Raw genomic sequence first — 12,991 nt, 5'->3', positions numbered from 1 at the left:
TCACTCATGCATTAAATTTCAATTTAATAATGCATGAAATTTTCTCAAATAACAAACTGATCACAATTGATCAATAATTCATCATAAAACCCTCAACTCTGCAAGTTAAAAACAAAAAATCTGAAAGAAATTGGAAGGCTAATTCCGGCCCAGCCTAATTTTCATACCCTTTGTTTCAGTGGGCAGTGTTCGCTCAAGCATGAATAGTTTTCCAACTTGTTGGTGTCATTTGAAAGTTGACATTATTGGCTTTCCAAATATATAAGTCTTTCCCCCAAAGTGATATCTTTTTATTTGACAGCCATTTCAAAAGTGTATAGTTTTTTGTGGGGACGCACTGTAGATCTACAGTGCGTATCAAAAAAAAGTTTACACTTTGAAAAAGCCCTGGGAATTAAAAAATATACAACATGTGAGTAATTTTTTCACATATAATCTTGGGTTTGGATCTCATCTTTCCAATGAAAGTAAAAGTTTTGACAGAATGTTACACTTGAGTGAACACTGCCCATTTTTGTAAAGCTCGTAGAAATCTGTTTGCGCAGAAATGCTCGTTTTCACGCTGTGTCAAGGGGAAAGGGCGAAATAAAACTTACCCTGCGAAACATTTATCATACATTTCCCTTGCACTTTTGGTCAATTAAAATAAGACGGATATATTCAAGGATTTCGAACAATTTTGCCACCCTAATTAAGATTTTAACACTGAGTAAGTACAACCTTTACCCTTTTTGTGCCAGCTGGATCTGAGGACATAACTGAATCTGAACAAAAGTTTATATCAGACATCTCCAGCATTTTTTCACTAAGTTTTTATCATCTAAAGTGGGTTACATTTCATTTTTCTTTTAATACTTGTTTCTTCACACTTTTCTCAAGCTTGACAATGATTAACAAAATGAAAATCAAGCCTAAGCCATTTCGTGTAAATCACAGCTCAGTATAAAGCAAATATCGTCACGATGGCTTTGGTGTGTGGGGAATGGGGTGGGGCGCAACGCACTCTTCGAAGTGTTTTGGGCAAAGAAACAAGTTAAACAAGGTAAAAAGATAGCTTCAAATCAATTTTACTAGCTAGATTCCACGTGTTCTTCATGATTCAGGTCTACTTTCTTCGCATAACTATTTCAAAGTTCTGCGCAAATCATTCTTCACAAACTTTTCAAAAGTAAGTGGTGCTCACTCAAGCGGAAATATTTTTCGACAGTTATATCGTCATTTGCTTAAATGGATCTGTACCAATGTCAAAATGTGGAAAAATCTTCAGGATATTACAAATGTATAATTTTACAGGATTTTTTCTAAGTGTAAACTTTTTTTTGATACGCACTGTATACTGAAGAGAAGTAGCTTGTCTCTATATGCTGCATTCTCATATTTATGTGTGTGTGGACGTGGGTGAGTGTGGAGTTGTGCGTATTTGTATTGTAATGTAAAATGTGATTTTTTTTTTCTATTATAGAGGACTATATTATGGGACTGCACCTCTTTAAAAAAAAAAAATTAATTTGGCTTCGATTTTATCATCAATCAGATAATATACTCCTCTTATTTTACATGCACAACTCAGTGATAAGCGAATAAAAGAGTCGATGATGCCACTCACTATTTCTTTTGTGTTTTATTGTATGAATCATACAATATTTCAATTTTTACAGATATGAAAATAAGCACAAAAGAATTAGAAAATGGTTATTCCAGGGAGGAATAAAGCTTTAAAGTTTTTATTATTCCTCCCTGAGTTTTGATTATTCCTCCCTGGAGTTAATTGTTTCACAATGAAATTAAAATGTTATTACATATTATATATATGATAATACAAAGGAGATATTGAGATGTTGATGTCATCGACCCCCTTATATATTTCCATACTGAGGATGCATACCACTGTTTTGTAAAACTAAGCAAAGCTTTCTTATTTTACATCCGCTTTTGATGAAATTATTTTAGTGTTATATACTTGTCTGATTTTCATTTTTGTTGTTGATATGGACATGACCTTTAAATATTAAAATGAAATGTAACTGATGAAGAGTGTATACGTCACGACATTTTGAAGTTTCGCTTAATATGCATAACAGTCACTAGCGTACCTACGGGGGGGGGGGGGGCAGAGGGGGCAGTCTGCCCCCCTGACGAGCCACAACCCATGCAAAGGACGTATCCCTGCCCCCCCTTGACGAGCTTGAAAGACCTTTCCCCCCCCCCCCCCTGACGAGCTTGAAGACCTTTATTGCCCCCCCCCCCCTGACGAGCTTGAATTGAAGCTCTTTTTTTTTTTTTTTTTTTTTTTTGCTTGTCAATTTTTTTTCTGGTATGAAATCCTCTTCATTTGTGATTGAAGACCTTTTTTTTTTCTCGTCAATTTTTTTGGCGGACGGTTTTGCCCCCCCCCCCTGTGGAAATTCCTAGGTACGCCACTGATAACAGTCAGTGTTATATGCCAGGTGAGGGAACTGATGACATTATATGATATTCCAACAAATGATATGCTATACTCCATGACAAAAATATGTGGAATTACTATATAATTTGAATTATTAGATGAAGAGTCTCATTATCAAATCTGCAACAATTAAATGAAGTAAACATGCACATAAGAGGCTTACATCTTTCATCCATAATAATCGTCGAACTTAAAGGACAAGTCCACCCCAACAAAAAATTGATTTGAATAACTTGAGAAAAATCCAACAAGCATACCACTGAAAATTTCATCAAAATCGGATGTGAAATAAGAAAGTTATGACATTTTAAAGTTTCGCTTACTTTTCACAAAATAGTTATATGCAAAATTAAGTCACATGCAAATGAGAGAATCGATGAGGTCCCTCACTCACTAGTCTTTTGTTTTTTATTGTTTGAATCATACAATATTTCAATTTTTACAGATTTGACAATATAGACCAACTTGACTGAAAGATATAATGTTAAACAATGGTAATTCCACATGTTCAGGGCAAAATAAAACTTTGTTTCACAGGACAATGAGGAGAAAATTAGAATATTTCATATTTCATATAATAGAATACAAAAGAAATAGTGAGTATGTGATGTCATCAGTTCCCTCATTTGCATACCGACCAGGATGTGAATATAACTCTTAAAATTGTTATAACTTTCTTATTTTCCATCCGATTTTGATGAAATTTTCAGTGTTGTGCTTGTTGGATTTATCTCTTTTTATTCAAATCCACTCTTGGTTGGGATGGACTTGTCCTTTAACAGAGGCTAGCTTGCATTGTGAATTAGCGGGAGGTACGTAACTCTAACTCTATCCGCTCTGCACTTCCCTGATGGAAGGATTGCAAATTATGATGGATTCTTTTTGAAAAAATATTTTGATTACATCATTGATATAAAACTGTTCTTAATTTACCCACTATTCGAGTACTGTTATACATGTTTTGTATTTTTTCTTTAACTGTGCTTTGTATGACTATTATTATTTGATAAATATAAAAGGTTGAAAATAGTTTTATAAAAATGAATATTTTTTAAAGCATATTGTATAATTTGTACAATAAAACGAAAAAATAATAGTGATTTTTGTGACATCATCGAATCGCTCATATGTATTTCACTATGTTTTGTGTGAAAATGAAGTTTAATGTCCCCGAAAATGTTATATGTCAATATGTGAATTTGGGTTACATCGGTACGAGGGTACCACTGACGAGCCACCACCACGGCCACGTGAGCGTTTGTTGATATCACGTGATCTTTGTTTATGATTCGATGGTAATTGACTTTCGTTTTGCACTGGGCCTGACTCAGTGCGGGACTCAGTGACTGCTTGAGTCTGACTAATTTCAGTCCTGCTGAAAATATAAGAATGATTATTATGAAACTCATATTTTGTATTACTCTTGTAATCATTAGCAATGTATGTTCCACAAGGATCAGCAAACCAATGAAGCCAAATATTGTATTCATTTTGATTGATGACCTCGGCTACAATGATGTTGGTTATCACGGCTCCGAGATCAAAACACCGAACATCGACGAGCTTGCACGGGACGGCGTCCGCCTGGAGAACTACTACGTACAGCCTATCTGTACACCGACGAGATCGCAGCTATTGAGCGGAAGATACCAGGTGAATCCTTCTCAAGAAGATATTTTTTATGTCGAAAGTCTTAAAATATTACTTTAAGTACAGGATGAATATATTAAATGTCAAATCCACCCCGGAAAAATGTTGATTTATCATTTTGAGAGAAAAATCAAATAATTTGAAAATTAAAGGCTCTAGCGAGTCTAGGCTAGTAGGCCTATATAATAAAATAGATTTCATCAAAACCAGATGTAAAATAAAAAAAAGTTGTGACATTCTAAAGTTTGACTTAAGTGCACAATTACTCAGTGACATGCATATGAATGAGAGAGTCAAAGATGTCCCCCAGGCCCAGTGATGCTCACTCATGCACTATTTTTATAAATGTATTATTTGGATTCTGCAATATTTTAATTTTGACACAAATGACAGATTTTGCATTATTAATGACCAACTTGGGTAGAACCACAAAATGTTAAAACAATCATGATTTGACATATTCAGGGAAGAAGGATAAGGAGATGAAAATTAGAATACATAAGAAATAGTGAGTGGGTGACGTCATCAGTTCCCTCATTTGCATACCGTCAAGGATGTGCATATAGTATACCTGTTTTGTGAAATTACATGTAAAACTAAAAGCAAAACTTTAAAATGTCACAAATTTTATTTCACAAAATCTTATTTTTATAAAATGTTTGGTGTCATGCCTTTTGTATTTTTCTCTTTTAATTCAAATCAACGTTTTGTTGCTGTGGACTTGTCCTTAAAAAAACCGAAACATTAAGTGTGGTGCTGCTACTTAAACCTTCCCCTTTTTTCACATTTTCAACTTTTCACGATTTAAGACTTTTTAAGTCCATATCTTAATCTATACTATTATTAGTGAGCTGGGTAAGATTTCCATGTGCACCCCTTCTAAAGTTGAAAATAGAAATATGGAGGTTTAAATGTATCTTGCCTTAATCTAGAACATATATAATGGGAAATACATGTACTTGCCAAAATAGAGTTGTTCCCAATACTTGGTGTGTGGCCGTGTCGTGTGGATTCTGCGTCATTGTTATTCTAGCCCTTTGCCGCATATTGCGGATGATCTCCGGCCACAGTTGAGGAAGATGCAAAAGAAAAAGTATTAAATTCAGATGATGAATTATTAAGATATTGGAGAGAAGATCTGGGCAAAAGTTGAGCTGATAATCAAGAAAAAACTTTTTTCAAAGTATGCAGTATATTTTAAATCAGTGGCATAAAATCTGACTGAATGCTTTCAAGATTCCATTTACTTTCTTTTGCATGAATAGATCCACACAGGGCTACAACACAGCTACATCCGACCCGCTCAGCCGCTTTGTCTCTCCACCAATCTTCCAACATTCGCAGACAAACTTCGTGAAGCTGGTTATGCTACCCATGCCGTGGGGAAATGGCATCTTGGACATTACAAGAAGGATTGCCTGCCAAGACAGAGAGGGTTTGATTCCTTCTTTGGTAAGCAAACTCATAGATTCAAACAGAGATTCTGAGTTAAAAACCTTTCACTTTTTATGTTATTGTTATCAAACTTCTTTTTTTTACCCATAGATATAAAATAGCCATAGACATAGATATAGAATAATGGAGCATTGTAGCCCAGTGGATTAGTCTTCTGACTTTGAAACAGAGGGTCGTGGGTTCGAATCCCAGCCATGGCGTAATTTCCTTCAGCAAGAAATTTATCCACATTGTGTTGCACTCGACCCAGGTGAGGTGAATGGGTACCCGGCATGAGCGCTGAAAGGCAGCTCGAGCTAAAGCCGGGGTAATGATAATAATAACATCGCGCCTCGGAATAGAATATTTCTAGATAGATGGCGCTATATAAATGCCTATTATTATTATTTTTATTATCAATAGAATAGTACCTACTTGAGCTTTCAAGCTTTTTTTAATTGAAAAAGAGAGTCTGAATGATATGAGATGACCACATTCAACATTGTGGGTATGTTTTTCAGCATTGATTTGGAAATCATAAAATGACAGTGCTAGAATTTCACATTTCTTACATTACTTATGACAATTAATCTTGGTTTCACAGACTTTGTCAGGAAATCAGTGTTTACTGAAACTACTTTAAATTATCTCTGAATGCTTTGCCTTGGTTAGAAAAGGTAAATTAAAACTGATATTTTCATTGATTAATTATGAATTTGTAATGTATGATCTGATCTGAGCTACAAACACATTTCCGCAGAGCAATTAAAGCAGTGTGTTTACGAGACAGACTTCTCTTCAAATATCATTTATAGCAAATCATCCTTGATTGTTCCTATAGGTTACTTAACAGGGAGTGAAGATTATTGGACTCATCATCGACCAGGCGACGGTATTCTCCCGAACAGCAATCACTGGCTTGGTATGGATCTATGGGACAACGAGAGAGTCGCATGGGAGTACGTGGGGAACTACTCTGTCTTCGTCTTCACGGATAAAATCCAACAAATAGTCAACCAGCATTCGGACGATCAGGTATGGATGTAGTCGAATTCTTTATTAAGGTGCACATACAACTTTCTTGAGGTAGAAATTAATCTTCTTTTGATCTTCAAATTGGCAACAATTGTTATTTTTTAGTTCATTTTCATATTTTGAAAAATCTTGACCTTTAACACATAGAGGTACACAGATTTCATGAAGTCAATATTAATCTTCTTTTGATTCTCAAATTGGCAACAATCATTAATTTTCCATTCATTTTCATACTTTGAAAAATCTTGACCTTTAACCCATCGACATACACAGCTTTCATAAGGTCAGGATTAATCATCTTTGCTCCTCAAAATTGGCAACAATCACTAATTTTCTATTCATTTCCATACTCTGAGAAATCTTGACCTTTAACCCAATGAGGTACACAGCTTTCATAAGTTCGATCGATCAAGATTAACTTTCTTTTGATCCTCAAATTGACAACAGTCGCTCATTTTGTATAGATAATGAGAGAGTAGCATGGGAGTACATAATAAACAAATAATCAGAATGCATGCCTAAGTTGTAAATGCTATATCGAGAATATATATTACTCACCCAACATTTAAAATTTTGATACAATGACCTCTCTGCCCTTTGACCTTGTGACTATATGCAGTTCATTGTCACTCATATGCAGACAGGGGCCAAGTTTTAGGTCAAACCCTTAAACAGCTCTTCATCTATTGTGAGAATTAGATATTTTTAGGCAGGGGCGGATCCAGGATTTTCCAAAAGTGGGGGGGCACATTTTTGCAAGGAATAATTTGACAAGCAACAAAAAAGGTTTTAAACAAAAAATTAAGGAGATTTCATCCCAGAAAATATCTAACTAGCAAAAAAAAGGTCTTCACTTTCAAAGGGGCCCGTGCCCCCCTGGATCCGCCAGTGTTTGATCTTTGACCTCATGACCTCAAAATATAATCAGGTCTTGTCCATCCAATTTTTTTTTACTTCAAATATTTGTTATACTAGCTGGGCGAGCTAATGGGTATCAGTAAAAAAAAATTAAGCTGTGAATATTTCGAGTAACTTGACACATTTCATAAGATAAATTATATGCAAACCAACTGCCATTGGCTCTAAAACTGATTATAAAAATCTCAAATTGTTTAATTATGATAAATCTTGTATAATATATTGACTATTTTTTTCAGCCATTGCTACTCTACCTGCCATTCCAGTCAGTGCACTCACCCCTCCAGGTTCCTAGCTCATACGAAGAAAGATATAAGAACATTAAGAATAACAATAGACGTATCTATGCCGGAATGATGAGCTGTCTTGATGAAGCCATCGGAAAGGTGATACAAACTCTGAAGCAAAGAGAACTCTGGGAAAATACTGTACTTATATTCTCAACTGGTAAGATACTTGGATCAAGGTTTTTCATGTAAGCTACTTGAACTGAATGATGATCCTAAGCACTGTTTGAAGACATTGAAATTTGTGAGATATTTCCTATTTTTGAGCAAGTGTCATGAGCGCCCAGCTGAGGCGGATACCGGCGCTTTACAAGAACCCATCATCATCATCTTTTTCGACATTTTTTATTATAATATTTTTATTATGATATAATAATATAACATTTATTTTAATATAATATTTTTAGTATACATATAATATTAATAAAAGAGTGGAAATGTAGAGCGGAGAATCTATTCAACAAAAGTTTATTCTGCTGTGCTAGATAAGAACTCCTGATTTGCTTGTTATTAATAGATGTAACTTCTGAAGGTTTCCATGGCAAAGAAGAAGAGTGTTGTGAGTTTCATGATACACCATGTATTCTTTCGTGGGCATATGTTGGTCCTAAAAAGGACCACTCAGACTCGACATTTCGACAAGTGCGTTCTTGTTGTCTTCAGGAGAATGAGCAAAAAAAATGTGCTTATTCTCCTGAAGACGACAAAAACATGCTTGTCGAAACGTCGAGTTTGGGTGGTCATTTCCAGGACCAGGACCAACATATACATATGCCCATGAAGGCTGCATGATTCACCTTTGAAGCCTGCTACACTCCTTCTATTTAGATGTGTTGTATGTTTTGATTTGAAGTTGTTTACAAATGATGTTTTCGGGACACCAGGGGCCCATCTTACAAAGAGTTGCAATTGATCCGATCAATCGCAACTATGGAAAGCCAGCAAAGTCAACATACAAAATGCATGTTTGTTAAAAAAAATGTCTAGATATGAATGTATATCCATAAAATTAATTGATTTCTTGACAATTTGGTGTGTTCTCCTTTGTGTACAGAGGACATTTTGCAAATTTCCTGTAGAAAAAATTATGACACTGATGGATTTCCATAGAGTTACAATTGATTGGATCAGTCGTAACTCTTTGTAAGATGGGGCCCATAGGTAAGCCATTCCAGAGTTTGGGGATATACAAGCAAATGCTCAATGACCATTGTGTCACTTTATTATGAAAGATGACCAAGTAGAGAAATGTAACAGCTACGATGCCTGTACACAGTAAATGTCATATGACCAGCTATTGACCAATCACACTTCAGTATCTTTCATGATTGTTTTCGTTTTCAGACAATGGAGGTGAGGTGGCAGCGGGGGGAAACAACTGGCCCCTCCGCGGCTGGAAGAGATCTCTGTGGGAGGGTGGTATGAGGGGTGTAGGCTTCGTTACCAGCCCCTTTCTCCCCGATAGTGTGCAGGGTACAGTCAATAAGGAGCTCATCCATGTAAGTGACTGGTTTCCAACTCTAGTCCAAGGTCTTGCTGGGAGCAGTCTTGATAACGTCACGCTAGATGGATTCAACATGTGGAAAACAATAAGGTATCGATTTTATTCAAATTCCTCTAATTCTTTGATTTTGGGGGTGATACTACAGTTATATTTTAGCATTAGGATGATGCATGTTTATATTATGTAATGTACATGTGGGTGTTATTCCTGTTTGGCTCCAGATGGATCGAATGATGATATAAAACTGACTAATCTATTAGATTACGGGCTGAATCCCAACTATGATTACCAGTATCTGTAACCACTTGGACTGCCAGTATACATGTCACCACAACAACAAAAGATGTATTTTAATCTTTAAATGGTTATTGTTGACAGGCGTGTATGTATCTCCTATTTACAGTACTTTGAAATAACATTGCATAGAATGATCTCTTTCCATATTTTGTTTTGCACAATCGTAAAACAAATTTTTCAATTTATGGGTTCATCTAAGTATCAATCACTCATCTCAGCCAATCAATATATTCATCAGACATTCAATCAGATCATTTATTATCTAGAATGAATCATTCCAACAGTCATATCTATTTAACCATAGCATTGATACTGACCAGCACATGAATTTGATTAGTGCTGATCCTTGGATAAAATGTCATTATTTGATTTCTTGTTTCTCTCAGTTCGAATGCCTCATCACCCCGGAAAGAACTTCTTCATAACATAGATCCATGGCCAAACCAACCCAAGGAATTCTCTTCTAACATTTCAGCAGCTATCAGGGTGGGGCATTGGAAACTCCTAACTGGAGATCCAGGTATGATATATATATATTAATAAAATGGGAGAGTTTTATGAATTTTTTCCGAAAGTTACCATAGCGTTGTTTCTCAGCTTATCATAATCAATGAAAAATAACAGATCTAACATCTGCCTACCCATTTTATAAGACAAATAATGCACATTAATAAATTTGTGATGTTTGAGATGATGCTAGCATCTCTGGTATTCACAAAATTCCAAGTATTGTTTTTTTTTTATTCTAAACATGTAGCTGGTAGCTGAACACATTACCTAGCCATTCATTCAGTATGAACAATACTTTGAGGTAGCCCCTAAAATTCATGATAAAAAAGAAAAGAAACAAGATTTAAATTTTTTAACTTTGTCCACCCATCAACATATTTTTTTGCCTTATTTGCTTTATTCAGGAGCTAATAATGGGGAGTGGATTCCCATACCCGATTCCGGTATTACCGCCATCTCCCCAATCAAAATTAACGGAAAGGACACTTGGCTATTCAACATCACTGCGGACCCTCACGAGTATCATGACCTTTCGACCTCTCACCCGGAAGTGGTAGATGAACTGATAGACAAGCTTAAGAAGTATTATGTTGATTCGGTTCCCGTTCAGTATCCTGATGAAGTCGAGGAGGCAAATCCTGCTTTCCATGACGGCCTTTGGGGAACACCATGGCAGTGATTGAAAGCAGAATGATATATTTTCAATCAATCCTTATAATTCAATAGTTCTAAGAAAAGAGGAAACAAGCAATTCCACGTTACACAGCGTAATTGTGAACCTCCTTTGGTCAAATCTCTTGGAGCCACATTTGTTTTGATTGGCCAACCCAAATAAATACTTGTTTTTAGAGGAAAAGGAAAAAACAGGCAAGTTGATAGGTGAAAGTTTGAACAATATTGGACAAACAAGATAGTCAAAATTTTTTAAAAGTTGACAAAATTAGTAATCACTATACCCATGGAGACTTCAAATTGGCAGCATATGTGATGTCATATAGTGATGTAAGGCAAGGACTACTCTTCTACATGTAGGTACTCCAATACATAAAATGGCTGAAATGTCAAGTTTTACTTAAAATTATATTTTTCTTTCATGAGAACATAAAACAATATACTACCTGGGTTATATTCAGATTACTGCCCCAGGGTAATGGGTACTTAGGAGAAAACCACAAATCCCCGATAATTAAGTACATTGCCTATGGAAAGTTGTCCTTGCCCCTTGTCATAATTTATTTACCAATTTGGAATCTACATCGAGTTAGGGATCTCAATTTTAAAGCAGCCATTACTTTCTGATTTCTTGTCCGATATCTTTTAAACTTTCACCAATCTGTTTTATTTATTTTTCTCCTTTCGAACATAACATTTTATGACCAAAGGCTGGATTCCCCTTTAAAAGGAACGAGTTATACATGCTTAATAATAATAGTAATACAGGGTATTTGTATACATGTAGCGCACATATCCACATTATTAGGTGCTCTATTACCATGGCTAAGCTAGGCTACCAATTCTGGTACTCACATTTTTTTTTTAGGAATTACTTCCTGCCGTTACCCATTTACCTCACCTGGGTTGAGTGCAGCACATTATGGATCAATTTCTTGCTGAAGGATATTGCACAATGGCTGTGAATCGAACCCATGATCTTCTGTTTCAAAGTCCGCAGAGTCATCCACTGGGCCACAACACTCTAACTTAATGCTTTGCGTAATCTGGTCTGAATTATTGCTTTAGCTGAGGCAATTATTTGTCTAATAGAAGGTTGACTTATGCAGACATAATAATAATAATAAGAGCTATTTTCCCATAATGGCCCAAAGCACTTTACAGCATATTATTACCCTGGTCATCGGATCCTTGTATGCCCGCATACAATGTATGCACCTTCTCCACTCCCTGGGGAGCATTCCAACTAGAGTTCCATGACTCCATTGCTAGGCATACTACATAGGCTTTCGCATCCTACCGGGTACCCATTTAGCACCTGGGTCGAGAGTGGCAAAGTGTGGATTAACGCCTTGCCACAGGACGCTAGACCGCGGTGGGATTCGAGTCAGAACCACTACACCATGGCTCTTCCACATAACGGGCAAAACGTAATTTTTCACAAATTTTGGCTGTAAAAGCTCCAATTAGCACAAAAATAATGCACAGATGTAAGACACTTGTAAAGGATGACGCTATGTATTTTTTCAAGCCAGCAAAACTTGTTTTGTTAAATTAGATTGGATTATCTGAATAAGAGGCATGTTTTCCTGTATTTGCTATTTGATGCTGGTGCTCAAGCAACAAATCACTCTTAATAATCCCTACCACCAATACCGTCATGTGGTTCACCATTTTCAATTCAGCATCCCCTCATTTCAGGATCAATCTACCTCATTGAAGAAAACAAGCAGACTCAATAGACAAATTTAAATCCGTGTTAAAAACCTACTTTTTGGTAAAAAGACATGAGCAAGAAAGCCACTGAGCAAAAAGAGAGTGGAACGAATGTTGGCGTGGAAAAAGGGCTGCAATAACAAGTACACATGGTTCCTCGGTAATTGGATATTCCGAACTTTTCGCATTTACTCCGGGGAAATTCTACAACGCATCAAACCCTTTGAAAATGCAAGTGAAATACATTGGCAGCTCCCTTAACTGTCTACTGGGAAACTATACATGTGTATTTTGGGCTGAAATTACTTTTCTTTTTCTATTTTCTTAAGCGCTGACAAGCACTATACAAATATCGTTATTCTTATTTAATATGTCTTTCCATCTTGTGAGTGTTAAACAGTACTGTATAGAAATAAAGTTTTTTTATCTTTTGATATATTTCTCGTTTGATATTAAAGATGTCTAAATGACAATTTAGTTCATTGTATCGAGTATCAATTCAATTGTTTTCTTGCTCATTTT

At 35.8% G+C, this 12,991-nt stretch overlaps 1 protein-coding gene across 1 annotated transcript; it reads left to right on the top strand.

Moving 5' to 3' along the window:
- The first annotated feature begins 3,657 nt into the window (after positions 1 to 3,657).
- LOC129276892 (arylsulfatase J-like) lies at positions 3,658 to 12,951 on the top strand. The gene is made up of 7 exons (XM_064109785.1): positions 3,658 to 4,099; positions 5,362 to 5,548; positions 6,372 to 6,565; positions 7,723 to 7,930; positions 9,115 to 9,364; positions 9,958 to 10,091; positions 10,486 to 12,951. Exons 1-7 carry the CDS (start codon positions 3,836 to 3,838, stop codon positions 10,758 to 10,760), a joined length of 1,512 nt encoding a protein of 503 aa, XP_063965855.1. The 5' UTR covers positions 3,658 to 3,835; the 3' UTR covers positions 10,761 to 12,951.
- The last annotated feature ends 40 nt before the right edge of the window (positions 12,952 to 12,991 follow it).

Source organism: Lytechinus pictus, chromosome 14, assembly GCF_037042905.1.
Source record: "Lytechinus pictus isolate F3 Inbred chromosome 14, Lp3.0, whole genome shotgun sequence".
In the NCBI taxonomy this organism is placed as follows: Eukaryota; Metazoa; Echinodermata; class Echinoidea; order Temnopleuroida; family Toxopneustidae; genus Lytechinus; species Lytechinus pictus.
Note: the sequence above shows the minus strand (reverse complement) of the source record. Positions and strands in the feature narration are given on the sequence as shown.

Coding starts and splice junctions, on each gene's coding strand:
- LOC129276892 (XM_064109785.1), top strand. CDS start 3,836: ATGATTATTATGAAACTCATATTTTGTATTACTCTTGTAATCATTAGC. Junction 7,931..9,114: donor TGTACTTATATTCTCAACTG/GTAAGATACTTG, acceptor TTTCGTTTTCAG/ACAATGGAGGTGAGGTGGCA. Junction 10,092..10,485: donor ACTCCTAACTGGAGATCCAG/GTATGATATATA, acceptor TGCTTTATTCAG/GAGCTAATAATGGGGAGTGG.